General features: G+C 49.2%; 2 protein-coding genes across 6 annotated transcripts in view; one reads left to right on the top strand and one right to left on the bottom strand.

The window, feature by feature from the left end:
* FAM163A (family with sequence similarity 163 member A) overlaps window positions 1-14,271 on the top strand; it is a 70,354-nt gene extending 56,083 nt beyond the window's left edge. Inside the window, exons 2-5 of one of the 2 annotated variants that reach the window (XM_029618902.1) lie at window positions 1,276-1,298; window positions 2,348-2,445; window positions 7,702-7,816; window positions 12,938-14,271. In XM_029618902.1, the coding sequence (XP_029474762.1) occupies window positions 7,724-7,816; window positions 12,938-13,318 (474 nt within the window). In that variant the 5' untranslated portion in view covers window positions 1,276-1,298; window positions 2,348-2,445; window positions 7,702-7,723 and the 3' untranslated portion in view covers window positions 13,319-14,271. The remainder of the gene's footprint in view (window positions 1-1,275; window positions 1,299-2,347; window positions 2,446-7,701; window positions 7,817-12,937) is intronic. The other variant, XM_029618900.1, reaches the window with a different exon arrangement.
* A 9,403-nt stretch (window positions 14,272-23,674) lies between these two features.
* Window positions 23,675-25,272, bottom strand: part of LOC115100149 (ADAMTS-like protein 2) — a 61,382-nt gene continuing 59,784 nt past the window's right edge. For 3 of the 4 annotated variants that reach the window (XM_029618419.1, XM_029618420.1, XM_029618422.1), the window contains 2 exons: window positions 25,071-25,215; window positions 23,675-24,381 (listed from right to left, as the gene is read on the bottom strand). In XM_029618419.1, coding sequence (XP_029474279.1) covers window positions 24,257-24,381; window positions 25,071-25,215 — 270 coding nt within the window. In that variant the 3' untranslated portion in view covers window positions 23,675-24,256. Of the gene's footprint in view, window positions 24,382-25,070; window positions 25,216-25,272 lie in introns of those variants that run through there. The other variant, XM_029618421.1, reaches the window with a different exon arrangement.

Here is a 25,272-nt window from a genome sequence, read left to right on the forward strand (position 1 = left end):
AAGAAGCTTACATATTCTTATTGATCACAATATCCCAGTACAAATCTTTGTGTTAGAAGAATTCATAGAGAAAATCAGATTCTCATCATACAAATAAATCCAGAAAGAATGTGCTCAGCATGATTTGCTTCCCAAATCATGAAGACATTATTGATGTATCTCATATGAATTTTTGCTATGAATAGAAAGCAGCCTTCAAATTCTGCTACTTATAAATTCACCAGGGTAGGGGCCATAGTTGCTCTCATCATGTGCATCTAACCTATAACTATATATATATTTTTGTATTGGGTAACTATTTTTTTTACTAGTACTGCTTTGTGCTTTATGTGTTGTTCACTTATACCTTGTTTAGTGCTCTTCTTTTTTTATAATCTTGAAAGAGAGAGAGAGAGAGACAGTTGTAGCAAACTGAAGGCTTATCTGAGAGCTTCAGACAGAAAATGGAGGGTCCTTCCTCGGGGAACCCAATTCCCAGAACATATTACTTCTTGCCCAATCAGAGAAAAGTTTACAAATCAAAACTTCAGCTAAGTGGCTTGCTAATGCGGTTTTTCCCCTACAGCCACTGGGTGCTACCAACTCAAAGATGCTCTATGTACAGAACAGCTTTATAACCTGAAGGTACTGTGAATGCAGAACAGCAGTATAGCATGGTTGAATCTTTTGCCTTGAAACATCAGTGGAAGATATTAAGAGATGGAGAGCCCCTCCTTTTTAGAGTAGACTGGTATCTGAGGTTCAGCATATTTCATCATTAATCAGTGGGAAATGCCATCCTACTCCACAGGTGAACAACTGTGTTGTAGACTTCCTAGGGCTCCTGTCTCACCTGAAATCTCATGAGCTGGCTGTAGATCAGGAAAAGGATGTAACCCATGCCACAGAGGCTGGAGACTATAGGGAGTCTGACCTCTTGCAGATGGTTTCTTATCCCCCATATCATTTATCCTTTATGATATCATTTCTGTCCCTTGCTCTGTCCGTCGGGTAGATTATCTGGGATGTAATCTCTGCTTTTGGGTGAATGCTTTTTTTATGTAATCACTGTTTCCTTAGACAGATTATCTGCAGTGCAATCTCCTTCTCTCTCGCCTCCCTCTCTCCCTTAGGAATCTCTTTTTTTTCTCTCTCTCGCCTTTGCTTCCTTCCTGTCTGCTCCTTGACCTCCTTGGTATCTCTTCCTTTCCCTCTCAGGAATCTCTGTGCCTCTCCTGTCCTTCACCCCAGCAGGCTGATGATATTATGTCTCTCTCCCTTTTCTCTCTCTCACAGGTCCTGTGCTCCCATCATTTATGGTGAGTAGTTTTTGTGTTGCTTCATTGAGTTGGGTGAGGGTCCATTACTATTTTTCTTCTGCCTTGGTTTCATCCCTGGTGCTAGCTGGGACTTAAACACTGGCCTTTTGCTTGGTGGCGGCCATCCATAGGTACAACAGAAAGGAAAATGTTTTGATCTGCTTCCGTCCTTTTAATTTCTAACAGACGTATGGCGTCCAGAACTGAAGACGGTGCTTGCGATGGGGTCTCGGGTCCATTCTCTTGCTGATGTCGCCTCTACTTATGCAACTGAGCAGTGCCAGGACTTGGGGGGGGAAAGGGGGTCGACGAGAGGGGCAGTTGCCCTGGGTGTCAGGCCCTAGGGGACATCATCAGCAGGGCCACTTTTATGTAAGGCTCTAGCACTGGGCTCACTGCCAGGCCGATGCAATAACCTGTGCATTAAGAGCCTGTGCGCTGAAATTCAGTGTACAGTTCTAACGCAGAGGCGAAAATCATTTTTAAGGCTAATACTATGCTAATGCATCGGGAGTTAAAATGTGTGTACACTGAGTTAAAATGTACGGTCAGCACAGTCTGACCGCACCTTTTAACTCAGGAGAGGAGGGGCTGAATGAGGGAGAGCATATAGGAGCAGATCTTTTCTTGCGCTCCTAGCCAGCCTTCTGGCCATGGTTAGACTTTAAAAAAAAATAAAATAAATAAACGCATTGTCGAGCCTCTGCCACTTGTCCTCGCAGTTAGGAGGGGGAGCCCCGGCGGCAGATCCAGTGTTAGAAACTTTACTCCACCTCTTAGCAAGAGTAAAGTTTCGGGTGCTAAGAAAATGTGCGCTCAGCCAGCGCAGCTCTCTGCATTGGGAGGGAATGCTTAATAAATTCCCTCATATGTGTGGAATTTCCATAGGAGGTGTATTAGTGTTTTAGAACCCAGTGTAATCTTTGTAGTATTGCCTTTTCATAGATAGGGATGTTGCAGTTTGAGTTCTGGTAGTTAGTGCTGTTTTGGTATTGCAGGTTTGCTTTATAGATTATTATAAGTCTTTTTTTTTTTTTTTTTTTTTGCAGGATTTTGTTACTTCACAAGAGCTTGGTAATGAAGAGACTTTGCCTTACTGTTACTGAAGTGATAGTTTGATAATTTTATTATATGGTTTTTTTCTGCGGTGAGTAGTAAGGGTAGTAGTTCAGTCCAGCCAGCTATTTCAGAAGTTACTTTCAATCAATGTATTATGAATTTCTTTTAATTGTTAAATGTAATTATTTCTTCTCTGGGTTTTTTGCAGTCTATCCCCAAAAATCACAGATGACACGTTCATGAGAAACTGTCATGATATCTGAAAAATATTTATATTATGTATTTGTTTACAAAGCAAAGTTTAATGTTTAAAAGTATGATGTCCAATTATGTGATGCTGAAGGATTGTGGTGAGGATAAAGTGATTATTCAATTTAATTATCAAACTCTGTGGGGGCCCTATGGGCGTGAAGGTTAATTGAAGGGAGTGCAAGGCTGAAAGGCCTAGGGCAGTGGATCTGAAACCTGTCCTGGAGGACCTCCAGTCAATCAGATTTTCAGGATACCTGCAATGAATAAGAGTGTGTGGGAGAAGTGGCAGTGCTGCCTCAGACATGACGTCTCACAGGACCCCCGTGTTGATTTTATGTCAAGTTTCTGCAGCTCTTGCTGCTGCTTCTGCACAAAGGTATTACAGCACTGTGGCCTAAGGAACGTAGGAGGGAGGAGAGAGAGAGAGAAGGGAGGAGAGCAGATGGGACTGCTGCTAGACAGGAGGTTGGGAGGGGGGCTGCTGGTGCAGGGGATTGTTGGGGGAGAGGAGTCTGCTGCCGCTAGGCAAGGTTTGAGGAAAGGCGGCTACTGTGGGGCAGAAGGGGAGGGGAGGGAGAGGTGGAGAGAGGGGGCTGCTGCTGCTGGCTAGGTAGTTGAGAGAGAGAAGGTGGCTGCTGTGCATTTGGTAGGAAAGAGGGCTGCTGCTGGGCAGTGGATGAGGAGGAGAGAGGGAAGAAGCTACAAGGCAAAGGATAGGTGGGAGAGAGAAGAGGGCTGCTGCTAGACAAGGAGTGGAGGGAAAAGGAGCAGGATGCAGGGCAAGGAGTGGGTGAGAAAGAAAGTGGTGAATGAAGGGCAAGGCGCAGGTGGTGCTCAAATGGGGTCATAAGGGCAAGCAGGGGGAGAAAGAAAGGGACATCCAGGGCAAGCAGTGTGGAGTTGAGAAAGAGGGAAATGCAGAGCAAGGAGTTGGGGGGGGGAGAGGAGAGAAAGAGGGGATTGCAGGGCACGGAGTGGCGTGGGAGATGTTGGGGAAGGAGTGGGGGGAAGAGAAATACGGCGATGCTGGGGGAGAGGGGGAGGTGCTTTGCTGGAGTCACTGCCGCCAAAGGAGAGCGCTGTGCTGGAGCAGCCACTGGTAAGTCAAGGGGGAGGGAGGGGGCTAATCCCGGCCGGGCACCTGAGCGTACTGCTACCTTCTTACCCTGACTGATGACTCTCAGGGCATCTGAGATGATTTCTCCTGGCTGCTTTCCTGTTCTGCAGTTACCAGTTCTTGTCCTCCTAGCTAAGGGGTTCATGGATTTTTGTGGCTCAGATGCATGATATGGTTGGAGCTTCTCGTTTGCTGCCGGGAGAGCGGGTGCTCACCCATTCTCCCGCGAACTTTACTGTATCGGCCTGATAGGCAGGTGGCTGGCTGGCATAGCTACACTCCCCAGGTACAGGCAAAAAAAAAAGATAAGGAGAGATCTCCTTCCGGCTGTCAAACTTGATTGACTAACAGCTGGGAGATATCTTTAGCACAGCAAGGAAGGGCGATGACGAGAGCAAGAGCAATGTAGGCAGCTAACTGAGCTAATGAAGAAGCCTTTCTAACTTTGTTGCCATTGTGGCTTATTAAACCTGCTAAACTGAGAGCTTTTCCACTGCGGTCCCAAGTCTATGGAATAGTCTGCCCCGTGAGCTTAGATTGGAGACTGATTATAGGAAGTTTTGGAAGGGCCTGGCTTTACAGCTCTCAATGTTATCCGGCAGGTGTTAATCGGAGGTTCCCATTTCTCTGATGAGTTCAGTCAATCAGGTCCGATAATGCTGTGTCCATTTCATTTGTTGGTGACAGTATCTCAAGTTTGTTGATTTTATTTTTTCTGCATTGACTCAAACGTTATCCATCTAAATGGCAAATGTGGCATATTCAGCCACTTATCCTTTTAAATTATAGCCGGATAAAAAAGGGGGCGTTTTAGGGATGTTCTGGGGAGGGCTTGGTAACTTTAGGCCTGCTCTAAGTTATCCAGTTTGGCCAGATAACTCGCTACTTACCCGGATCTCTTCAGAGAGATCCGGGTAAGTAGCACATCTTTAAAAAAAACAAACAACGAAATGTAAATGGTGGGCCTCCCAGCCAGATGCCCATCCCTCCCCCACCACATCTCTTTAACCTCCCTCTCCACTCCGCGGTCCCAAAAAGCTGCCTAAAACCTAAACACATTCCTTAAAGCTTTCTAGAAAAGATCGCTGCCAGTCTGGGCCTCCCCTCCCTCCTTCCCCTTTTCTGCCTCCCCCCCATCCATTACCTGCAGTAGTGGCCCCTTCTCTCTGTGCAGGGGGGTAATAACCTAAGTTACACTGGAAGTGACTGGAGGAAGCCCTTGGATGCTGGTGATCTTTGTTAGGAAGTGTTAAAGTTTATGTTTCGGTTTTAGCCGGCATTTTGGGAACCTGGGTTTTTTCGTTGTTTTGTTTTTTTTAAGATGTGCTACTTACCCGGCTAACTCTGATGATAACCGGGTAAGTAGCAGGTTACCCAGCCACATGAGGCTGGATAAGTTTGGCGCTAACCTAGCAAGCGTTTATCCTGCTGAATATACTGGACACGTTAGCTGGCTTAACTGTAGCCGGGTAACCTGTCCTCTAAAGGGCCTACCGAATATTGGCCTCAGTGTATTTGTCGCCCGCTTGGTGGTGATTACTCAGGAAAGGCGGTGAATAATTATCTACATAAAATTAAACGTAACAGCTGGGCAGCGTCCATAGCCGCAGTGGTGCATGTAGTGGATAACTGGGCAGACTGATGGTCAACCAGGACAGCGGCATTTATTTTATTTCTTTTTATTCCGCCTTTCATGATACTTCAGAGCGGATTGCATTCAGGTATTCTGGGGTTTTCCTTGTCCCCAGAGGGTTTACAAGCTAAGGGTCCGATTTTACTAAGGCTTTTCTCCCATTTTGTGTCTATGGGAAAAATGCCTTAGTAAATCAGGTCTTAAGTTTGTATCTGAGGCAGTGGAGGGTAAAGTGATTTGGCCGAGGTCACGAGGAGTGGCAGCAGGATTTGAATCCTGGCCTCAGTTCCTGAACCAAGCCTAGAAAATACCCAGGCGTTAAGTTATAGTTGTGAGAGTTATTTAACCCTGGGAGGGTGCGAGGCATATTTGAGCATAACAGACTTCTCAAGATAACGTCCCCAAATGGGTTTTATTACGCGCACACCATGACAGAAGTGAACCTGATTTGTAAGCCAGAGTAGGCCGAGTATGATCTCACTTTCTCAAATCTACTGCCAGTGCTCCTCTTAATTCTTGCATTGTGCCAAAGAGCCTCCTGCTGGAGGAGAGTTTTCTACTGACCTCGGAGCGAAGCTTTTCTCACGTTAACTGCATCTTCTCTGTGCGGCGATGTTGGGGGTCCTGTTTCACACAGAGAGAAACAGATGCTGGGCCCTGGGGACTGAACCAGCATCACCTGCACAGCAGCGCGTTCCCCCCGAGGTTTCACCGAGTTAGAGATTTCTCAACGGTCCTCTCTCATTTCTTTCTGTCCTTCACTTCTCGCTCTGGCGCATTGACAGTGAGAGCGTGGAAAAGCAGGAGCCAAAAAAATAAGATTCAATGTACAGAAAGGAAATGAAAAAAACAGCCGCAGCACTGTTTTTAGTTTCTTAGCCGCTCCTCTTGCACCTCTGGCCGCCCCCACGCGACTTTGAGGTGGATGTCAGCTGTGCCGGGGGCACGTGGGAAGGGGTACACTTGTCATCCGGCGCGGCACCGGGCAGCGGGCTCAGTGGAGGGCCACCGAATGTGTGCCCATGAGCCACCCAGAGTTGGGGAGGAGGAGAGTGCAGTTGACCGATGTGCAAGTAGCTAACACCCACACAGCACTGAACTGGTGTCGCATCTGGCATTTCAGTCTGCATACAAATGTCAGTGTCTTCGGGACAGAAAATAATCAGTGAGGAAAAAATATCAACAACATGAAAGGGAAAAAAAAAAGAGAATGCTGATGATTGCAGCTTCAACTAAACATCTAGGGACCAATTTTCAGTCACTATCTGGCTGTATAAGTTAGCCAAATAAACGTGTTCTGCTATCTTGGCTGAGCTATTCAGCGGCACAGCTACAATACTGAATATACTTGGCTATCTTATACGTAGGAGATACATTTATCTGGCTAACTTTAGGGCAGCTGAATAGCAGTCCTAGACTTATCTGGTGAACTAAGCCAGATAAGGTTGCATATCGGCACTTATCCAGCTAAGTTAGTCGAAGAAGTGTCCCTGCCCTGGAACAACCTCACAAACAGGCCGATTCAGTAAAGTCCGAGGGAGAGCGGGCGAATGCCCGCTTTACCAGCGCTCGCACCGGCCACTCCACGGTGCGCGCGATTCAGTATTTAAATTAGGCCTGGTGGTAAAAACGGGCAAAAGGAGGCGCTAGGGACACTAGCGGATCCCTAGCGCCTCCTTTTTGACAGGAGTGGCGGCTGTCAGCGGGTTTGACAGCCGACACTCAATTTTGCCGGTGTCTGTTCTCGAGCCCGCTGACAGCCACGGGCTCAGAAACCGGATGCCAGCAAAATTGAGTGTCCAGTTTTCAACCCGACAGCCGCCGGCCGACTTCCAATTTTAAAAAAAAAATTTTTTTTAACTTTTTTTTACTCTTCGGGACCTCCGACTTAATATCGCCATGATATTAAGTCGGAGGGTGCACAGAAAAGCATTTGCATGTTGAGGGCGCTATTAGGTTCAGCAGGTTGGACGCGCGTTTTCCTCCCCTTACTGAATAAGGGGTAAGGGAAAACGCGCGTCCAATAGCAGGCTAACAGTGCGCTCCGTCGGAGCACACTGTACTGTATCGGCCTGTTAGATAAAAAGTTAGTCGGCTAAGTGGCAGCCGCTAACCATGCCAGGATATTCAAACAGTGCCACTCAGATGGCTAAGTGGCACTGAATATTGGCCCCCCCCCCTAGATTTTTGAGTCAGATGTGAGACCAGAGTGCCATTTTAAAGATGCAGGTCCAGTGGTAAACAAATGTTCTCCCTGTGTGCATCAGGTAGTTCTTTGGATCTGTACATGGCGGGATCATCCTGAGGATCAGTCCAGTTGATCGCCTCTCTTTTTATTTCAGAGTTTGATGGAGAATTGGTCGGATGACAGCGGGAACTGTTGTTATCACCGGCGGAATCCTTGCAACTGTGATACTGCTGTCCATCATCGCTGTGCTTTGTTATTGTAGGCTACAGGTATGTAATAATCTCCATATATAAATGTGTGCTGCAGATACAGTGATTCCCACTTCTGTTTTAGGTTACACATTGTCATTTCAGCTCGCACTGTACCAACACTCTCTCTTTTCTCTAGGAGTTACCTGTGTACTCCCCCTTCCACCGAACATAATTATGTATTTGTGGTCTGCATTTTCTAAAAATGTATAATGAAACCTTTTCAGGAGCAGCACACAGAGAGGATGGCATGTTACCAAGTTGTCCCTTAACCATCTCCCCTGCTTAGGCCAGGCCTTGCTGGGCTCTGCTCCTCCCGGAGTCCTTAATTCAGCCTTTCTCCCAGAGTCTGTAGGTCCCAGCTTCAGTCAGACCAGGATGAGGCACCTTTAAATCAAGCTTTCTGCTGGGCAAAACTGAGTACTAACCATGGAGCCATTTTGACCACCATATTATTGTATTAGTGAAAGGCAGAATTTATTGATTAATTTTACTCATTAATTTTTGAGTATCTGCTTTTAGCTTCACAACCAAATCTATTCAAACTATACAATCAGATACAGAACACAGCCATGACCCCATCTTCCAAATACATTAAAACAGCAAATAATTAGTATACAACCCCCGCAATCCAGAAGGATAATAAGCCCACCCTTAATCAAGCCAAATCAAGCCCCCAATTAACAAAATACCAACAGTAAATGAAAATAGGCTTGGTCAGAAGAAAAACATCCTTCCCACTCCAAAAAAAAAAAAGACCTGATAATAAGTACCAGGACCTATCTTCCTCCTGATCTGCTATCCAAAATGTGATCCTTGAGCTTTAAGTGGTTCTCTAGTGGAATTAGGCTCCGCAGTGCAGACACCGAACAGGAAAAAGCACACTCTGTGTCCATCAAAATGATCAGGAGGTCTTGCATGGAGCGGAGATGGGGAGGGACAGCAGTAGGTAGTGTGATTACATGTTCATCGGGCTAAAGGAGAAGCCTGACTAACCCGAGAAGCAGCAAAGGCCTCTGGAAGATTCAGAACTGCTCAGGCAACCTTGGAGATCACTTCCAGCAGCAGATATGAGACTATCATTCCTTATCAAGACGTGTAAGACACAATTGACCTTGTGGCAGGCGGGGAGTCGAGACAGTGGCATGCCCGTTCACAAAAGCAGTAAGCACGGAACACAAAGATATTCCAAAGCAGACAGACAGACAGATAAGGAAAAATAAGCAATAAGTGAAATTCTGACAGCTGTGGGAAACCCAATCACTGACTGTCACCACTTTATGATTATGCATGTATCCAACCAAAAGAGACTGAAACATCTGACATAAAATTGGGTCTAAACGTAGGGGAACAATGAAGCCACCAAAGAGAAAAGAGCTGAAGGACTATCTGATGAAAAGACCCAGATGCAGGTCATTGTTGGGGCAACCCAAGACCCGGTCAATGAAGGAACCCCCTTGCAGGTCTGGTGTTTGGTGAGAGAGTTTCACGAGTGTTCCTCCCAGCTCAGTGGTAACTCCGAGTCTGCGAGTGAAAAGCTTGACGTGACCGACAGCCTCGGCTCCTTTTCTACTGCCTCCCATGCATTTCTTATGAGGAAATTGTCAACTCTGCCCTTGCTTGTACCCCCCCTAAATCCCTAGCAATCATACAGGCTGATACAGTACCGTGTTCTCCGACGGAGCGCACTGTTAGCCGGCATTTGGATGCGCGTTTTCGACGCGCTAGCTTTACCCCTTACTCAGTAAGGGGTAATAGCGCGTCCAAAACGCGCGTCCAACTGGCAAACAATTACTGAAGCAGTCGCAAACAAATGGTGCCCAATAACCTCCAAAACAATCAATCCAAAAAAAAGGGGGAATCAACCTTGGTTCAGCACCGAACTAAAACAGATGAAACAGGACTTACGCCATAAAGAAAATAGATGGCGAAAAACCCCCAACTCAACTACCCTTTCAGCATACAAGGGTTTCTTACATCGCTATAGGACCTGCATACTACAAAAAAAAAAGGAATATTACGCCAACAAAATACACCACTACCAGTATGACGCCCAGGCCCTATTTGCTTACGTAACACAAATAACTAAATCAACCCCGCCACCTATTCCAGACGAACAAGCTCTATCCAAGGCTAATGAACTCGCCTCATTTTTTCAACTGAAGATCCTAAATACTCTCGCCCTCCTTCCTCCTAATACAACACCTCTCAAATCAGATGAGAATTTCAATTTGTTCGCTAAACCTAGGTTGGACAGCTTCGAATTAATCTCCACCAAAGAGATTGAATCCATTCTAAAAAGACAGAAACCATCTAGTCATCCGGCTGATAATATCCCATCAAGACTCCTGCTGCTTATTCCAGACACGATCTCAGGACCTCTAACAAATATTATTAACAGCCTTCTAACTCAAGGAAGCTACCCAGACAGCCTAAAAACTGCTTCTCTTAAGCCCCTCCTCAAGAAACACAATCTAGACCCTAATGTACTAGCCAACTTTAGACCCATCTCCAATCTACCATTCATTGCCAAACTTACAGAGAAACTGGTAAACACCCAGCTTTCAGAATATCTAGAGGACCATAAGATCCTATACCCCTCGCAATATGGCTTCCGGAAATCACGCAACACGGAGACCCTCCTCATTTCGCTTACAGACCATATTATAATGGGATTAGACAAAGGACATTCCTTCTTATTAGTTCTGTTAGACATTTCGGCGGCATTTGACACAGTCAACCACACCATCCTCCTGGATCGCCTTGAGGATATCGGCATCTCCGGATCAGCCCACAACTGGTTCAGGTCCTTTCTCAGCAATAGGACTTTTAAAGTCAAAATCAATAACAAGGAGTCACCTCTAACAAAATCTTCCCTTGGCGTACCACAAGGATCCTCCTTATCTCCAACCCTCTTTAATATATACCTCCTCCCCCTCTGCCAACTACTGACAGACCTCAACCTAATTCACTATCTGTACGCAGATGATGTACAGATTCTAATCCCAATATCAGAATCCATCTCAAAAGCTCTCACCTACTGGAATAACTGTCTTCTATCCATTACTAATCTACTCAACAGCTTAAACTTGGTCCTCAACGCCTCAAAGACGGAACTTCTCTTCATCTCTTCAAATGAAAACAATCTTCCTCCACCTTCACCGCACAATGCTCACATCACCTGTACGCACGTTAGAGACCTTGGGGTAATAATAGACAATCGTCTAAACCTTAAAAAAATGGTCAACACAACTACCAAAGACAGTTTCTTCAGACTACAGGTTTTGAAACGACTGAGACCACTCTTATTTTTCCAAGACTTCAGGACAGTCCTCCAGGCTCTTCTGTTCGCCAAAATAGATTACTGCAGTGCCCTCTTTCTAGGCCTCCCTAAATCTACCACCAAACCACTGCAGATGTTACAAAATGCGGCAGCGAGACTGCTGACCAACACCAGCCGCGGTGAACACATCTCCCCCGTCCTCAGAAACCTACATTGGTTACCAGTAAATTTCAGAATCCTGTACAAATCTATTACCCTAATACACAAAACCATCCATCAGCAACTCCAACTCGACCTGGATATCCCTTTCAAACTCCACTCCTCTAACAGACCAACGAGAGATATCCACAAAGGCACTCTGAAATTTCCCCCTACTAAAGCCACTCGCCTCTCTACGACCAAAGACAGAGCTTTTTCAATTGCAGGCCCAGCTATCTGGAACAATATCCCAGCAAATCTCAGATTGGAACCCTGCCTCTTAACCTTCAGAAAAAGACTAAAGACGTGGCTCTTTCACCAAGCCTTCCCAGATCCACCGGATAATCACTAGTTTGAGCCTCACTTCTTACAAGGACCTTGACACACTTCCTCCTAAACAATGGACACTGGCATTTCCTGGTTAAAGCATATGCTCTAACCCGTTAAATTATTCGTATCATGTTATATTTATTCTACCTGCCTCTATCTTCCTTCCAGCTTGTCTTTAAGCCTCCAAGTTTTCCATACCTTGTTGATTGTAACTTTGACTTATTCCTTTTCCTTTGTTATCTATTATTTACCAGAATTGTTACCTCAGTTTTACCCTTTGTTAAAATGTAAACCGATCCGATATGGTTATCTACTATGAAGGTCGGTATAGAAAACTGCTAAATAAAATAAATAAAATAAAACTCCCCCGAACCTAATAGCGCCCACAACATGCAAATGCATGTTGATGGCCCTATTAGGTATTCCCGCACTTTCAGAAATTAGCGCCTACCCTAAGATAGGCGCTAATTTCTCCGGGCACCGGGAAAGTAAAAACTGCTTTTCTGTGCACCCTCCGACTTAATATCATGGCGATATTAAGTCGGAGGTCCCGAAAGTTACAAAAAGTTAAAAAACAAAAAAAATTGAATTTGGCCCGCGGCTCGCGGGTTGAAAACCGGCCGCTCAATTTTGCCGACGTCCGGTTTCCGAGCCCGTGGCTGTCAGTGGGCTCGAGAACCGATGCCGGCAAAATTGAGCGTCGGCTGTCAAACCCGCTGACAGCCACTGCTCCTGTCTAAAAAGAGGCGCTAGTGTCCCTAGCGCCTCTTTTTGCCGTGGGCCCTAATTTAAATATATTAATTTAGTAAATCGTGCGCACAGGAGAGCGGGCGTTCGCCTGCTGTCCCGCGACTTTTACTGTATCGGCCTGTTAGAAAGGCACTCAAGGACCCGCCTTCACACAAAGTTTGAATCAGCTTGGTCTAGCTGTTAGAAATTGATAGGGGTGGAGGAGCACCCAGACCATCTGATAAGCCCCGTTTCGTAAGGAATCAAGGTAAAACAAATAGCATATTATACTGATTCTTAGCTATTCTCTGCTCTTATTGTACTGTTTTTTTCCCCTGGTATTGGGGTACAGGAGTTCAGTAGTAAGAGAACCCAATAAGAAATGTGGTAACTGAAGTTTGAGACTGTCTGAGAGGTTTTTATTTTCCCAGATACGTTGGCTGCTTCTCATAAAGCCGTTCACATAAACGCTAAGCTGGCGAGCTATGAGCAGAGTCTGTTAGCAGAGTTTGGCCAATGGCTCTGGCCTGCAGGTGTGGGACCCTGCACCAAACACAGACTGCGGTATCTCTAACTCAAACTTTCCTTCCTTTCCCCATTAGTACTACTGCTGCAAGAAAGATGAAACAGATGAGGAAGAGGAGGAGGAGGAGGAGGAAGAGGAGCCTGACCTTCCCCCTCTCTGTAACTCCTGTGCCTCGTATGACATGGACAGACAGAGTGGCCCAGCACCAATGGCTCTCCCACAGGAGCCCTCAGCCCGCACCTTCTGCCCAACCTGCTCCCCCTACAACTCCCCCTTCTACATCCGCACTGCTGACATGGTGCGCAACGGTGGGGAGAGAATCACCTATACGCCCACCCGCTACAAAGCCGCAGGGGCACCGCTCGCCACGGGCATGTTCCAGAGTCACCCGGTGAGCCGGCAGGGCGGCGCGCGCGAGACTTTTACAAACCCAAGGGCTATCAGCACAGAAGTGTAAATCCACAAGTGTGTGGGGTTGAATTAAGCACCAGGGCATTGCCTAGGGACATAGGTAGGGGGAGCCTTTGAAGAAGGGTTATGGGCAGAGCCTGCAACCCCAACACCTGACTCCTTGTAAGACCACAGGGACAAAAGCATACACTTCTTTTCCAGTAAAAGAAACAAGTGTTTTTTTATTACTCTTTTGATGCACATTTATTCATCTGTAATCTAGTTTCATGGACATACCTTGCAGAGGGCTACAAAACATTTCTTCACATCAAGTGGGAACTGAACAGGATGTGGAATCTCTCTTTTCCAGTACAAAATCCTGTCACACTTTGATGCAATATGGAAGGCTACTCTTGTGAATGACCTGTGCATGCCCAGAGGCAGCTGCACATGGGGGAGGGGCCACTTTGTCCAGCCATGGCTGTGGGGCACAGGCAGGAGGTAGTTCTCGCCGGGCACCGAGAAGCGCGCAGGCGAAAGGTACATTAGACCTTCTTCCCTGCAGGCACCGCTAGTAGGGTGACAGTTTCTTTGCTGCTCTTGTGCCACGGGGAACTGGCCAGAATAACAAATGTAAACGTTCCGCATTCAAGAGAAGTCAGTCTGCAAAATTTAGAAAGAAAGTGAGGGAGAAGGGGACAGTCATAGTTCTAATATAGTTTTTATTGAGTGAGGCCAACTGTAAAGCTCCAAAAATGTAGTTTTTGGCAATAGCGTATGTTAGAGCTTTGTTTGGTATCTGTAAGACATACGTGTCGGCTGAGAGGGCCCGCAGCCTCTCTCGTACTCCACTACAGACCGCTCTCCGACACTGGAACACCAGTCAGCTTCTGACACTGTCTGGACCAGCGCGGTCCACAGTCAGAGGGTGAAGAGGGACTCTAGTACTGGCATGCAATAATGAAGGAAATGTATAACACCAGACACATACTGTACCACCCTTTAAATAAAGGATCTTATTCTCAGTTTTGAATGTCCAGGGTTTTTTGTTTTTTTTCAATTAAAACGTAAGTGCAAAGACCGTTCTAAAAAGAAAAAAGGTAATGGGGTTGAGTTATTTTGGAAATGCTGACATGTTACTCTGTTGCTTCTCTCACAAAGCAGGTCCCGTAGGCACACCTAAGATGTGTGCCTTTTTATTATCACCACACTCCCTGTGTCTAATACTGCCCTGACCTAAGTTCACGTTGAAGTGTTTGTGCTATGTTCATGCTATACATGTATTACAGATAAGAAAGGGAAGACAGTAATAAGTCCAAAGATGAACAAATGCTATTTGGAGTGAGGAAAGATACACAAAGAGGAGATTTCTACAATATACTCTCGACCTAGCTTGATAGCCTTTCCTCACTCCAAATCACATCAAATCTGCGCTGATGTCTACTGTGCTGTTCGCACCTCTGACTGTGCAGGTAAAACTGCCCCCCAAAACCTAGGCCACCGCCAAAACCTCACCCCGAGTTACTGGTTGCCCCTCCTACAGTGGCATAAAGGAAAATTAGTTTCTTACCTGATAATTTTCGTTCCTGTAGTACCAAGGATCAGTCCAGGACACCTGGGTTGTGACTCCGCACCAGTAGATGGAGACAGACTAAAACTTGTGGGCGGAGCCATATATGCCCCTGTGCCAGTCACAGCCCCTCAGTCATACGTAATGTCAAAGTAGAACACAACCAGAGAAGTAAACAAAACTAGCTAGAAACCGCTAATAGAACGGAGAAAACACCCCTTCTGGAAACGGACTCTCCAACCGAGAGAGCTAACAAGCGGAACAGAGCAAATCAAAACACAGAGCGGACTCTCCATTACTTCAGCGCAGCACTGCGGGCGGGATCCTGGACTGATCCTTGGTACTACAGGAACGAAAATTATCAGGTAAGAAACTAATTTTCCTTTCCCTGTACGTACCAGGATCAGTCCAGGACACCTGGGATGTACCAGAGCTAAATTACCGAGGGTGGGAAGCAGAGAGTCCCGCTCGGAGTACCCTCTCCAAACCCCCCGGAATCGGCAGCCCAGACATCCAGCCGGTAATGCCTGATAAAGGTATGCAACGACTTCCAGGCAGCCGCCCTGCAAATCTCCGGAGGCGACACCTGCGAAGCCTCCGCCCAAGACGCCGCTTGCGCACGAGTCGAGTGAGCCCTCAGGCCCACGGGAAGCGGTTTTCCCCGCACCAAGGACGCCGAACCGATGGCCTCCTTGAGCCACCGGGCGATCGTTGTGCGAGACGCTGCGGCCCCTTTCTTAGGACCAGAGAACAGGACGAACAGAAGATCTGTGACCCGAAAAGGATTAGTGATCTCCAGATATCGGAGGAGGGACCTCCATACGTCAAGCGTCCGCAATTCCCTCGCTTCTGGAACAGAGGACTCCCCGCCCGCAAAAGCGGGCAGCTCCACCGATTGATTCACGTGAAAAGACGACACCACTTTCGGTAGAAAGGAAGGAACTGTGCGCAAAGAAACTCCGGAATCGGAAATGTGCAAAACAAAGGGTTCCCTACAGGACAGGGCCTGCAACTCGGAAACCCGCCGTGCCGAGGCGATCGCTACCAAGAACGCCATCTTTAGAGTGAGATCCTTAAGAGTCGCGCGTTTCAAGGGCTCAAAAAGGCGCCGCGCATAGGAAGGAGAGAACCCAGTTGAGGTTCCAAGCTGGACAAGGGAGACGCAAACGAGGGCGAAGGTGCTTGGCACCCCGGAGGAAGCGAGAAATGTCCGGGGGGGACCTTACCCCGCAAACAACCAAGCGCCGCCACTTGGACCCGAAGGGAACTGCATGCCAGACCTTTGGCCAGACCAGCCTGGAGGAACGCCAGAATGTCGGAGACGGAATCCGGAGTGGGGTCCACCCACGCTGCACGCACCATTCCTCAATGACCACCCAGACACGGACATACGCCAGAGACGTCGACTGCTTCCTGGAACGCAGCAGCGTGGCTACCACCACAGCTGAGTAACCTGTCCTCTTCAGCCGACTCCTCTCAAAGCCATGCCCCGAGACAGAAATGATCCTCATCCTCTAAACAGACGAGGTCCTGATGGAGCAGGCCCGCCATTCCTTGGAGCCGAAGGGGCGCCGTTACCGCCAGCAGGGCGAGGTCTGCGAACCACGGCCGGCGCGGCCACTCCGGTGCCACCAAGATTACCGTGGCCGGGTGCAATTCTATGCGCCGTAGAATCTTGCCGATCATCGGCCACGGGGGAAACACGTAGAGCAGCACCTCCGTCGTCCAGGGAAGCACCAACGCATCGACGCCTTCCGCCCCCCGTTCGACGTCGACTGTAAAATCGTGGGGCCTTCGCGTTGCGCCACGTGGCCAACAGATCCATGTGGGGCACCCCCCACATTTTGCAAATGAGCAGAAATGCTTCGTCCCCCAACTCCCAAACTCCGGGATCCCAACGATGACGGCTGAGAAAATCCGCCTGCACGTTGTCAACTCCCGCAATGGGAGACGCTGCCATGCTGCGGAGATGTAGCTCCGACCAGGCCAACAAGCGCTGAGCGTCCTCCGCCACCTGGGGGCTCCTTGCCCCGCCCTGGCGGTCGATGTATGCCACGGTGGTCGCATTGTCCGACAACACTTGAACTGCCTTCCCCCGCGCCACGGCAGGAAGGCTTGCAGGGCCAGACGGACCGCTCTGGTCTCTAGGCGATTGATAGACCACTGGGCTTGCGACACGGACCATAGGCCTTGGACCGAGCTCCCCAGGCCGACCGCTCCCCAACCGGAGAGGCTGGCATCCGTGGTCACCACTGTCCAGTTGGGCACCCGAAGAGAGACCCCAGACGACAGATGCTTGGGATCCAGCTACCAGAGCAGGCTGGACCTCGCGTGTCCCGTGAGCGGAAGCGGTAGATGGAATCCCTCCGAGACCAGCTTCCAGCGGGATAGTAAGGATGACTGTAATGGTCGCAGATGAGCCAATGCCCAGGGAACCAGCGCCAGCGTTGAAGCCATAGACCCTAGGACCCTAAGGTAGTCGCAGACCCGCGGTTGGCGGAGAGAAAATAAGCGTCGTACTTGAGCGTGCAGTGTGCACACCCGTTCGTGCGACAGGAACACCTTGCCCCGCTTCGTGTCGAAAAGAGCTCCCAGATATTCCAAGGTCTGCGTGGGTGTCAGATGACTCTTGGCTGTAGTTGACCACCCATCCTAGGGACTGCAGAAGGTGGCTGTAGTTGACCACCCATCCTAGGGACTGCAGAAGGTGGAGGACCCTGGCTACCGCCATCCGACACTGATTCTCGGACTTCGCCCGAATCACTTCGCCCGAATCAACCAATCGTCCAGGTAAGGATGGACCAGGAGACCTTCTCGGCGCAGCAGCGCCGCCACCACGACCCTCACCTTCGTGAATGTACGTGGGGCCGTCGCGAGCCCGAATGGGAGCGCTCGGAACTGGTAATGCCGCCCTAGGATGCAGAACCTGAGGAAGCGTTGGAACAACGGATGAATGCCTTTTGAAGTGAGGAATGCGAAGGCATCGGTTTACCCCTATGAGATCCAGAATCGGTCTGGACGTGCCGTCTTTCTTCGGGACGATGAAGTAGATGGAGTGACGGCCCTTGCCGTGTTGTCTGACCGGGACTGGGGAAATAGCTCCCAAGCCTTCTAAGCGTCGGATGGTGTCGAGCACTGCCGCCTTCTTCTCGGGAGCTTTGCCAAGCCTTCTAAGCGTCGGATGGTGTCGAGCACCGCCGCCTTCTTCTCGGGAGCTTTGCAAGGCGAGACCAGGAACTTGTCCGCTGGAGTGGGAGCAACATCTAACGCGTAGCCGAGTCTTATCACAGTGAGGACCCACTGGCCCAACGTTACACCGGCCCATCTCTTGTAAAATGACATCAACCGCGCCCCGACGTTGGGAACGGCGTGCTGAGGCTGCAGCGGGAGATGGGCCGACCCCCTTTCATCGCTAAGACTTGGGGCGCGGAAGAGACGAAGTACCCTCGGGTCATCGCCGTCTGACGTTTGGCCCTGTCGCGCCTTCTCCTGCGCGGACAGGTCGTCCCCCTCTGGCGGGGGCTCCTGATCTTCCGAGTCCTCCGAGGAGTCAGACGTCACCCTGTCCTCCCTGGGTGGAGCGGCACGCAGCGAGCGATTTGCCCTAGGGGGGGCTCGATAGGGCCTCCGCCCGCGGGGGTCCGAGGGTGTCTCCCCCGGTGGTCCTGTGGATGCGGGCGCTTCTGCAGAGTCTTGCGGGCCTTAAAAGCCCTGTGCATGGCCAAAATAAATTCTGATGAAAAGAAGTAGCTGATCCCGCCGAGTCCGAAGCAGTATCATGCTCCCTCACCTGCCCCGCAAGTATCATGCCCCCTCACCTGCCCCGCGGGAGGGACTGGGCTGGTGACAGGCCGTTGTGGTGAGAGGGAGGGGGGAAATCTCTAGATCCCTCCCCATCGGGACCGGACACCGCGGGAGCCGGGGACAAATGGCGGCGGCGCCCGCACTAGACACCGCGGGAGCCGGGGACAAAATGGCGGCGGCGCCCGCACTACCCTCAGCCCCGGCAGAGACCCCCACGGAGCGAGCTCCCACCGCGATCGCGATTGAGGTCTGCCGAAGCACGAGCTCCCGGAGAGTTCACGACGATCCCTCCCCCCCCCGGGATGCAGGCCGAGCACAGCCCATCCCGGGAGAGGTGCGTGCAGACGGGGCCGCAGGCTGTGCAGGCCGCGCCACGTGGCATGCCTGCCTTGCCTAACTAAGAAACGAAGAAAAAAACCGCGCGAACCGCGCGACGCGACGGGAGAGCGGCGAAAAAACAAACAAACAAACAATGAGGTCGGGGAGCCGCGGCCGAGAGAAAAAGTTCCGTTTGCGAATTTAAACTTTTTTTTTTTTTTTTTTTTACACGGAAACGCTCACCGGCGCTGTCCCCCGCTGGGTCCTGAAAGGCGGGCCGTCTGGGGTGAGAGATCCAGGCTCCCCGGTATCACCCCGACTGGGCTATGTCAGGTGGGATCCTCGACCCCGAGCTCCAGCAGTGAGCTCAACGAGGAGGGATGGCCCTCTCGGGGCCTGGCAACCTCCTGGGAGCTCCAACTGGCAGCAGCAAAGATGAAGAAAAAACCAAAACCTTTTTTTTTTTTTTTTGAAAACTTAATTAACAACCTGTCTGCCTCCTAAGAGCTTTAAACCTACAACATCCTTAACCAGGCGGTGAGCTATGCACCCGAACCAGCTGCAAAAAGTCTTGGGGCCGCTCTGCCGAGCCCCCCCCCGCACGCCGGCGATCGTGCGCTGCGGGGATCGAGCCCCCCGAGGCGCCCCGGACGACCCCTCTCCGCCCGGGATGCATGTCGCACACCGGCTGGTGCGGGAAAACCGCGCGCGCGCCGAGACGCAGGCCCTACAGGCCGAGCCACGAGGCATGCCGGCGAACCGCGGCGAAGAGCGCAACGGGAGAAAAATAAATTTAATCTAAACCGGCCCCCCCGGCCTCCCCCCTGCCAGCGGCACCCCCCCCCCGGAGCCACACGGAGCGGTGACGCAAAGCAGCAGAGAGCCGAAGCAAGAGAGCCGAAAACAAAAGTAAAACCCCTTTTTTTTTTTTTTTTTTTACAAACAACGCTTGTCACTGTCCACGGCCTTGGAGCCCTAGTCCAGCAGGGATGAGTGAACCGGGCTCCCCGGTGTCACCCCTGCCGCTGCTACTGGAAAAGCCGGGTCCTCGACCCTAGCAGCGGCCTCAACCAGGGGGGGGTAGTCCCCTCAGGACCTCACAACCCCCCTGGGAGGCAGGGCGGGTGGGACCTCAGTGACAATCTAGCAAAATCAAAAATCCCAATTAAAACCACTAACTGGCCTAAAATCCAGAAAAGAAATGAACCGACCCTGACGGAAAACCAGAACCAGGGCAGGAAGGAGCTGTGACCGCACCTGCACCATCTACTGGAGACAGAGTAAGACTGAGGGGCTGTGACTGGCACAGGGGCATATATGGCTCCGCCCACAAGTTTTAGTCTGTCTCCATCTACTGGTGCGGAGTCACAACCCAGGTGTCCTGGACTGATCCTGGTACGTACAGGGAAAAAGTTTATTTGCATGAGAGCCTTATAAAGCAGCTCTTGCTCTCTTGAAAATTAACCTAACCATGCCTCCTTTTTTATCGTGGCTGCTATTCATGTGAAATTTATAGCAAAAGGATAAATCCAGGTCTTCATTTGTACCTGAGCCAATGGAAGGTGAAGTGACTTGCCCAAAGTCACAAGGAGCAGCGGTGCGGGTGTGTGATTTACACCCTGGCTTTCAGCCCACGGTGCTAACTGCTAAGATACTCCTCCTGCATTTCAAGCTGTGAGGCCTAGAGGGACTGCTGGGTAGCAGCCTTGTGCTCTGCTGTAATCTCAGTTATTTCCTTAGTGCACAAACACTGAGCACTTGATCCACTCCTATGCTGGAGCTCCCTGACCGTGGCTACCACAAGTTCCTTCCCAGATCAGATCTAGGAGGATGCTCTCTGATAAGAGAATAAAAGGCAACAACAAATCTTTGGAGATGTTTCCTCCCATGTGCCCTTCCCTTCTGTTTTTTTGCTCTATATTCATTGCTTTCATGACCCCGCTACTCTGCTCACCTCGTTATCCCTGAGCAATGGAAGCTGCAGGGTGAATAATACATGGGACTCTGTTAACTTTCAGTTTCTCTGTTCTTCCAGGTGTGGGCCTCGACACTGTTACTTGCACCGTGTAACAGTGCTTCTCACATGGTTCTTAACTAATGTATTTATTTTATATTCCACCTTTCAGCCACTTCAAAGCAGATTACATTCAGGTACTGTAGGCATTTTCCTGTCCCCAGAGGGCTCATAATCTGAGGCTGACGTGACTTGCCCAAGCTCACAAGGTACAGCTGTGGGATTTGAACCGTAGTTTGCCAGCCCTCTGCTCTAAGCACTAGGCCATTCCTCCACTCCGAGCATGCCAGAGGCAAGTGCATCAGCTTTATAATGTGATGTTGGGCAGCACATCCCCTCATCAGTGTGTTGATCTTGTTATGATGCAGCACCATATGCCATAGCAATGTACTGCCCACTTAGGAGGGGACACTGCATCCCATGTCTTGAAAGTGTGTACCCACAAGGAGGGGCAGATTTTCAAGGATTTACGCGCGTAGGGGGGTTACGTGCGCCGGGCCTATTTTCAAAAGGCCCGGCGGCGCGCATAAAGCCCCGGGATACATGTAGGTCCCAGGGCTTGAAAAAAATGGGTGGGGCAGGGGTGGGGCCAGAGGCCTCTGCAAGGCCGCCGGGCTGGGGGATCGTGCGCAGGCAGTCGGCAGGCGTAATTTGTGAAATAAAGGTACGGGGGAGGGGGGGGGGGTTTCGGGCTCGGGGGGCAGGACAAGTAGGGGAAGGAAAGTTCCCTCCGAGGCCGCTCCGATTTCAGAGTGGCCTCGGAGGGAACGGGGAAAGCCAGCTGGTCTCCCCGAGGGCTCGGCGTGCGCAAGGTGCACCCCCTTGCGCACGCCGACCCCTGATTTTATATCATGCGAGCGGCTGTGTGCGCATGTTATAAAATCAGGCGTACATTTGTACGCGCCAAGTAGCACGCACAAATGTAGGCCACGGGCATATATTTTAAAATCTGCCCCAATGAGGTTTTCTACTCCATGGCATGGTAGTATAGTACAGGGTTTCTCACAACAAAGCTTTTGGTGCCTCAGAGTGCTGACACCCATTCTGGTTGGTGGCCATATTCACAATTTGTTCCTAAAATATTCTTCTCGCACTCCCCTGCTGTTTTTTCTAGCTCCCCTTTTATCCTCCCCTCCTCTCATCCCCTCACTCCCTTTGCTGCCCTGTCTTACCTCTCCCCCATCTCTTTTCTCTACCCATCCTCTTCCTCCTTCCTTAAACCTGCCTCTCCCCACCCTTCATTTCTCTTCCCCTACCTTGCCCTTCTATGGTGCTATTCCACTGTGGCTCTCCTCATAGAAACATGAAGGCAGAAAAAGACTGTATGGCCCCTCCGGTCTGCGCATCTGCCCAATTAATTTAGCATTATAATTCTCGTCACTTCCTTAGAGATCCCCTGTATTTATCCCATGCTTTCTTGAAATCAGATACTGTTTTTGTCTCTACCACCTCCACAGGGAGGCCGTTCCATGCATCCACCACCCTCTCTGTAAAGAAATATTTCCTAAGATTACTTCTGAATCTACCCCCTTTCACCCTCATCACCTGAGCCCTCGATCTAGAGCCTTCTTTCCATTAAAAAAGGCTCACCTCCTGTGCATGGAAACCTGAAAAGCACAGCTTCTCTGCTAACCCTATCTGAGCTGTTTGCGCCTGGCAGGGGGTTGCAAAGATCCATCGCAGGTCACCTTGAGGAACACTGCATGGTACACGTGCTGTTCTGGTTGGGTGAGTAGGCCTCTGTATGGACTCGAGCTGCAGGCTCTGCTCCCAGAGTCGTCTTCATTCTTGATGTTTTAGATTAATTAATGCTGCTTAATGGACTGATAAACCTGCCTCCACTTAAAAAGAAATATTGTTGGATTTTATATTTTTTTTTTTACTTTGCTTTTCCAAATCTCAAAGTGAATTACAATCAAGTTCTGTAAATATTCTCCTGCTCCAGAAGGCTTATAAACTAAGGGCTGTATTTACTGAACGTTTTTCCCATAGACACAAAATGGGAGAAAACTTTTAGCAAATAATCCCCTCAGTTTGTACCTGAGGGTAAAGTAATTTGCCTTAGGTCCAAAATAGCATCAGTGGAAGAAGCTGAATTTGATCCCTGACTTCCCTGGTTTATAGTCCACTGCTTTAACCACTAGGCTGTTGTCCCATTGGCCTGCAGTATTAGTTTTAAGCTCCAATGGTACAAACAGTGTACGATATTTATACAACAGTCATTGTCCTGGGTTATGCTGAGGTTGTGAGTTTAAATCTCACCTGATATGCTCTTATTTTGCCCAGAAATCAAATGGGTTGATATTTTCAAGTTGGTTGTGGCCAGCTGGGAACACTGGAGGTGTCAGTAGGTCTTCATCTGTCATAATCTCCTATGTTAAGAAACAGAGGAATGTGTGGCATTACAGTGCAACCATTCAATACATGAAACCACACTTTTATTGATTTTAAGCCAGCAGGAACTACACCTTGGGGCAACATACAATTATTGAAAGTGAAAAGAAACCCCACGCGGCCATATTTCGCACAATGGCTGCGTCAGGGGAAGCTGGCAGCTTTTCAAATCAAACTTTAACTGTATGGGTGAGAGTCCTGGGCTATCACAGCTCCACGTTTACAGTTTGTCATAATCTCCAATGTTTCCATGTATTGTCATTTTCACATTTTTTTCCCTCGGGTCATCTTCTCTTACACCATGTATGCACACAGAGAACACATCAAGTCAGATTCTCTCATATTTTATTACTAAATGCAATAGTATAACAAAAACACACATTTGTTTTTTCTCAGTTGTACTGTAGCTGAAGCCATCATGGCAATCATTGTCATGGATATCCTCACGGTGGAAGCTGCAGTCTTCCTCAACTAGAAGCCTTGATCAGCTCCCAGCACCCTTACATGCCAGGATCTAGCACCAGTAAACTGTCAGATTAAGGCTGTAGCAGCTTGAGGAGTGAGCAGCAGGGGCAAAGGAGGCCGGGCAGGCACTACTGCGCCAAGGAGGAAGTGGAGCAAAAACCTCCAGTCTGCGCATCCACTCCCATTGCCTGACAAGGCGCAGAAAATACAGATACGCGGCAGAAATCCTTCCCAGCATGGTGTGACATGAAACAGAATTTGATGAAAATAAAAACAGAACACACAAAAACCCCTCCAAACCAAACGAAAGCAATAGTCATTAATCGATGTTGTTTTCTGTCTGTCTGTAAACAATAAAGAAACAAGCTACTTTCCAGTCTTTAGCTACCGAGGGGCATCCTACCCCTCTGGTCTGCACTGAACAGTGTGCCCCACGGTAGTCATGGCGATGGCGATGGGGCCCTGCAGGCCTTGCAGCAAGCCTTCCTGTAGTACCAGTGGGAACAAAGCTTCACCTTCAGCACCAGGGCACAGTTAGCTGTCACTTTGTCCTCACAGTTTTCATCTGTAAATACACAATAAGAATTTCTTTTTCACTTAACAGCAGGCCCGCTCATTGGAAGAATAACACTGAGCAGACTGTTAGAACATAAGACTTTCCATACTGAATCAGTATCCTGTTTCCAACAGTGGCCAATCCAAGTCACAAGTATCTGGCAGGATCCCAAGAGGTAGATAGTCTTATTCCAGTCCATCCAAATGAAGAGAAACTTACTATCCCAAACATTAAAAAAAAACAAACTACCTTCAGATCTGGGCCAGCCCAAAGGCCTTATAATCATTGGACACATCAATGCAGGAAGCTTACATTTAAGCAAAAGTGTATGTTTTTTCATCCCTTGGGTCAGCTGTAGTAGCCATGAAGTAGCCTTCACATCTCAGGGAAGTTACAATACACTATGTGCACAGCATCTTGCTAGCCAGGTAAGGAGAATAGTGATAGTCACTTCCCTGGTTAAGAAGATCATGAATGTGACAGAGGAGGAGAAAGGAAAGAGGCTGAAAAGGCCAGGAATCCTCCCATCACACTGGCTCCTCCATGAGTGCAAGGAGGGATAAGCCTAGGCAGAAGTTTGCCTTGGGCTGGTCAAGCAGAAGAACACACTGAACTATAGCAACCATTTCCTTAGAGATTTGGTTAAATAGTCCGTCCCCCCCCCTGCTGCGAGGTCAACGAGTGAAAAGTTCCTTTACCTGGTGCGTCGGTGGGACACACTGCCACTTGGCAACTCTGCCTGGCCTCAGGTTTGGATGTAAGGTCACACCCTTGTCCCAACTGTTCCCCTTGGTAACACTTCACATCTCGCACCTGTTGGCCGGCTCCACAGGTCTTACTGCACTGCCAAGATCAAGAGAAAAGAGAAAAGACAGTCCATGCCTCAGCTTTCACTTCTGA

This window comes from Rhinatrema bivittatum, chromosome 10 (assembly GCF_901001135.1).
Source record: "Rhinatrema bivittatum chromosome 10, aRhiBiv1.1, whole genome shotgun sequence".
In the NCBI taxonomy this organism is placed as follows: domain Eukaryota; kingdom Metazoa; phylum Chordata; class Amphibia; order Gymnophiona; family Rhinatrematidae; genus Rhinatrema; species Rhinatrema bivittatum.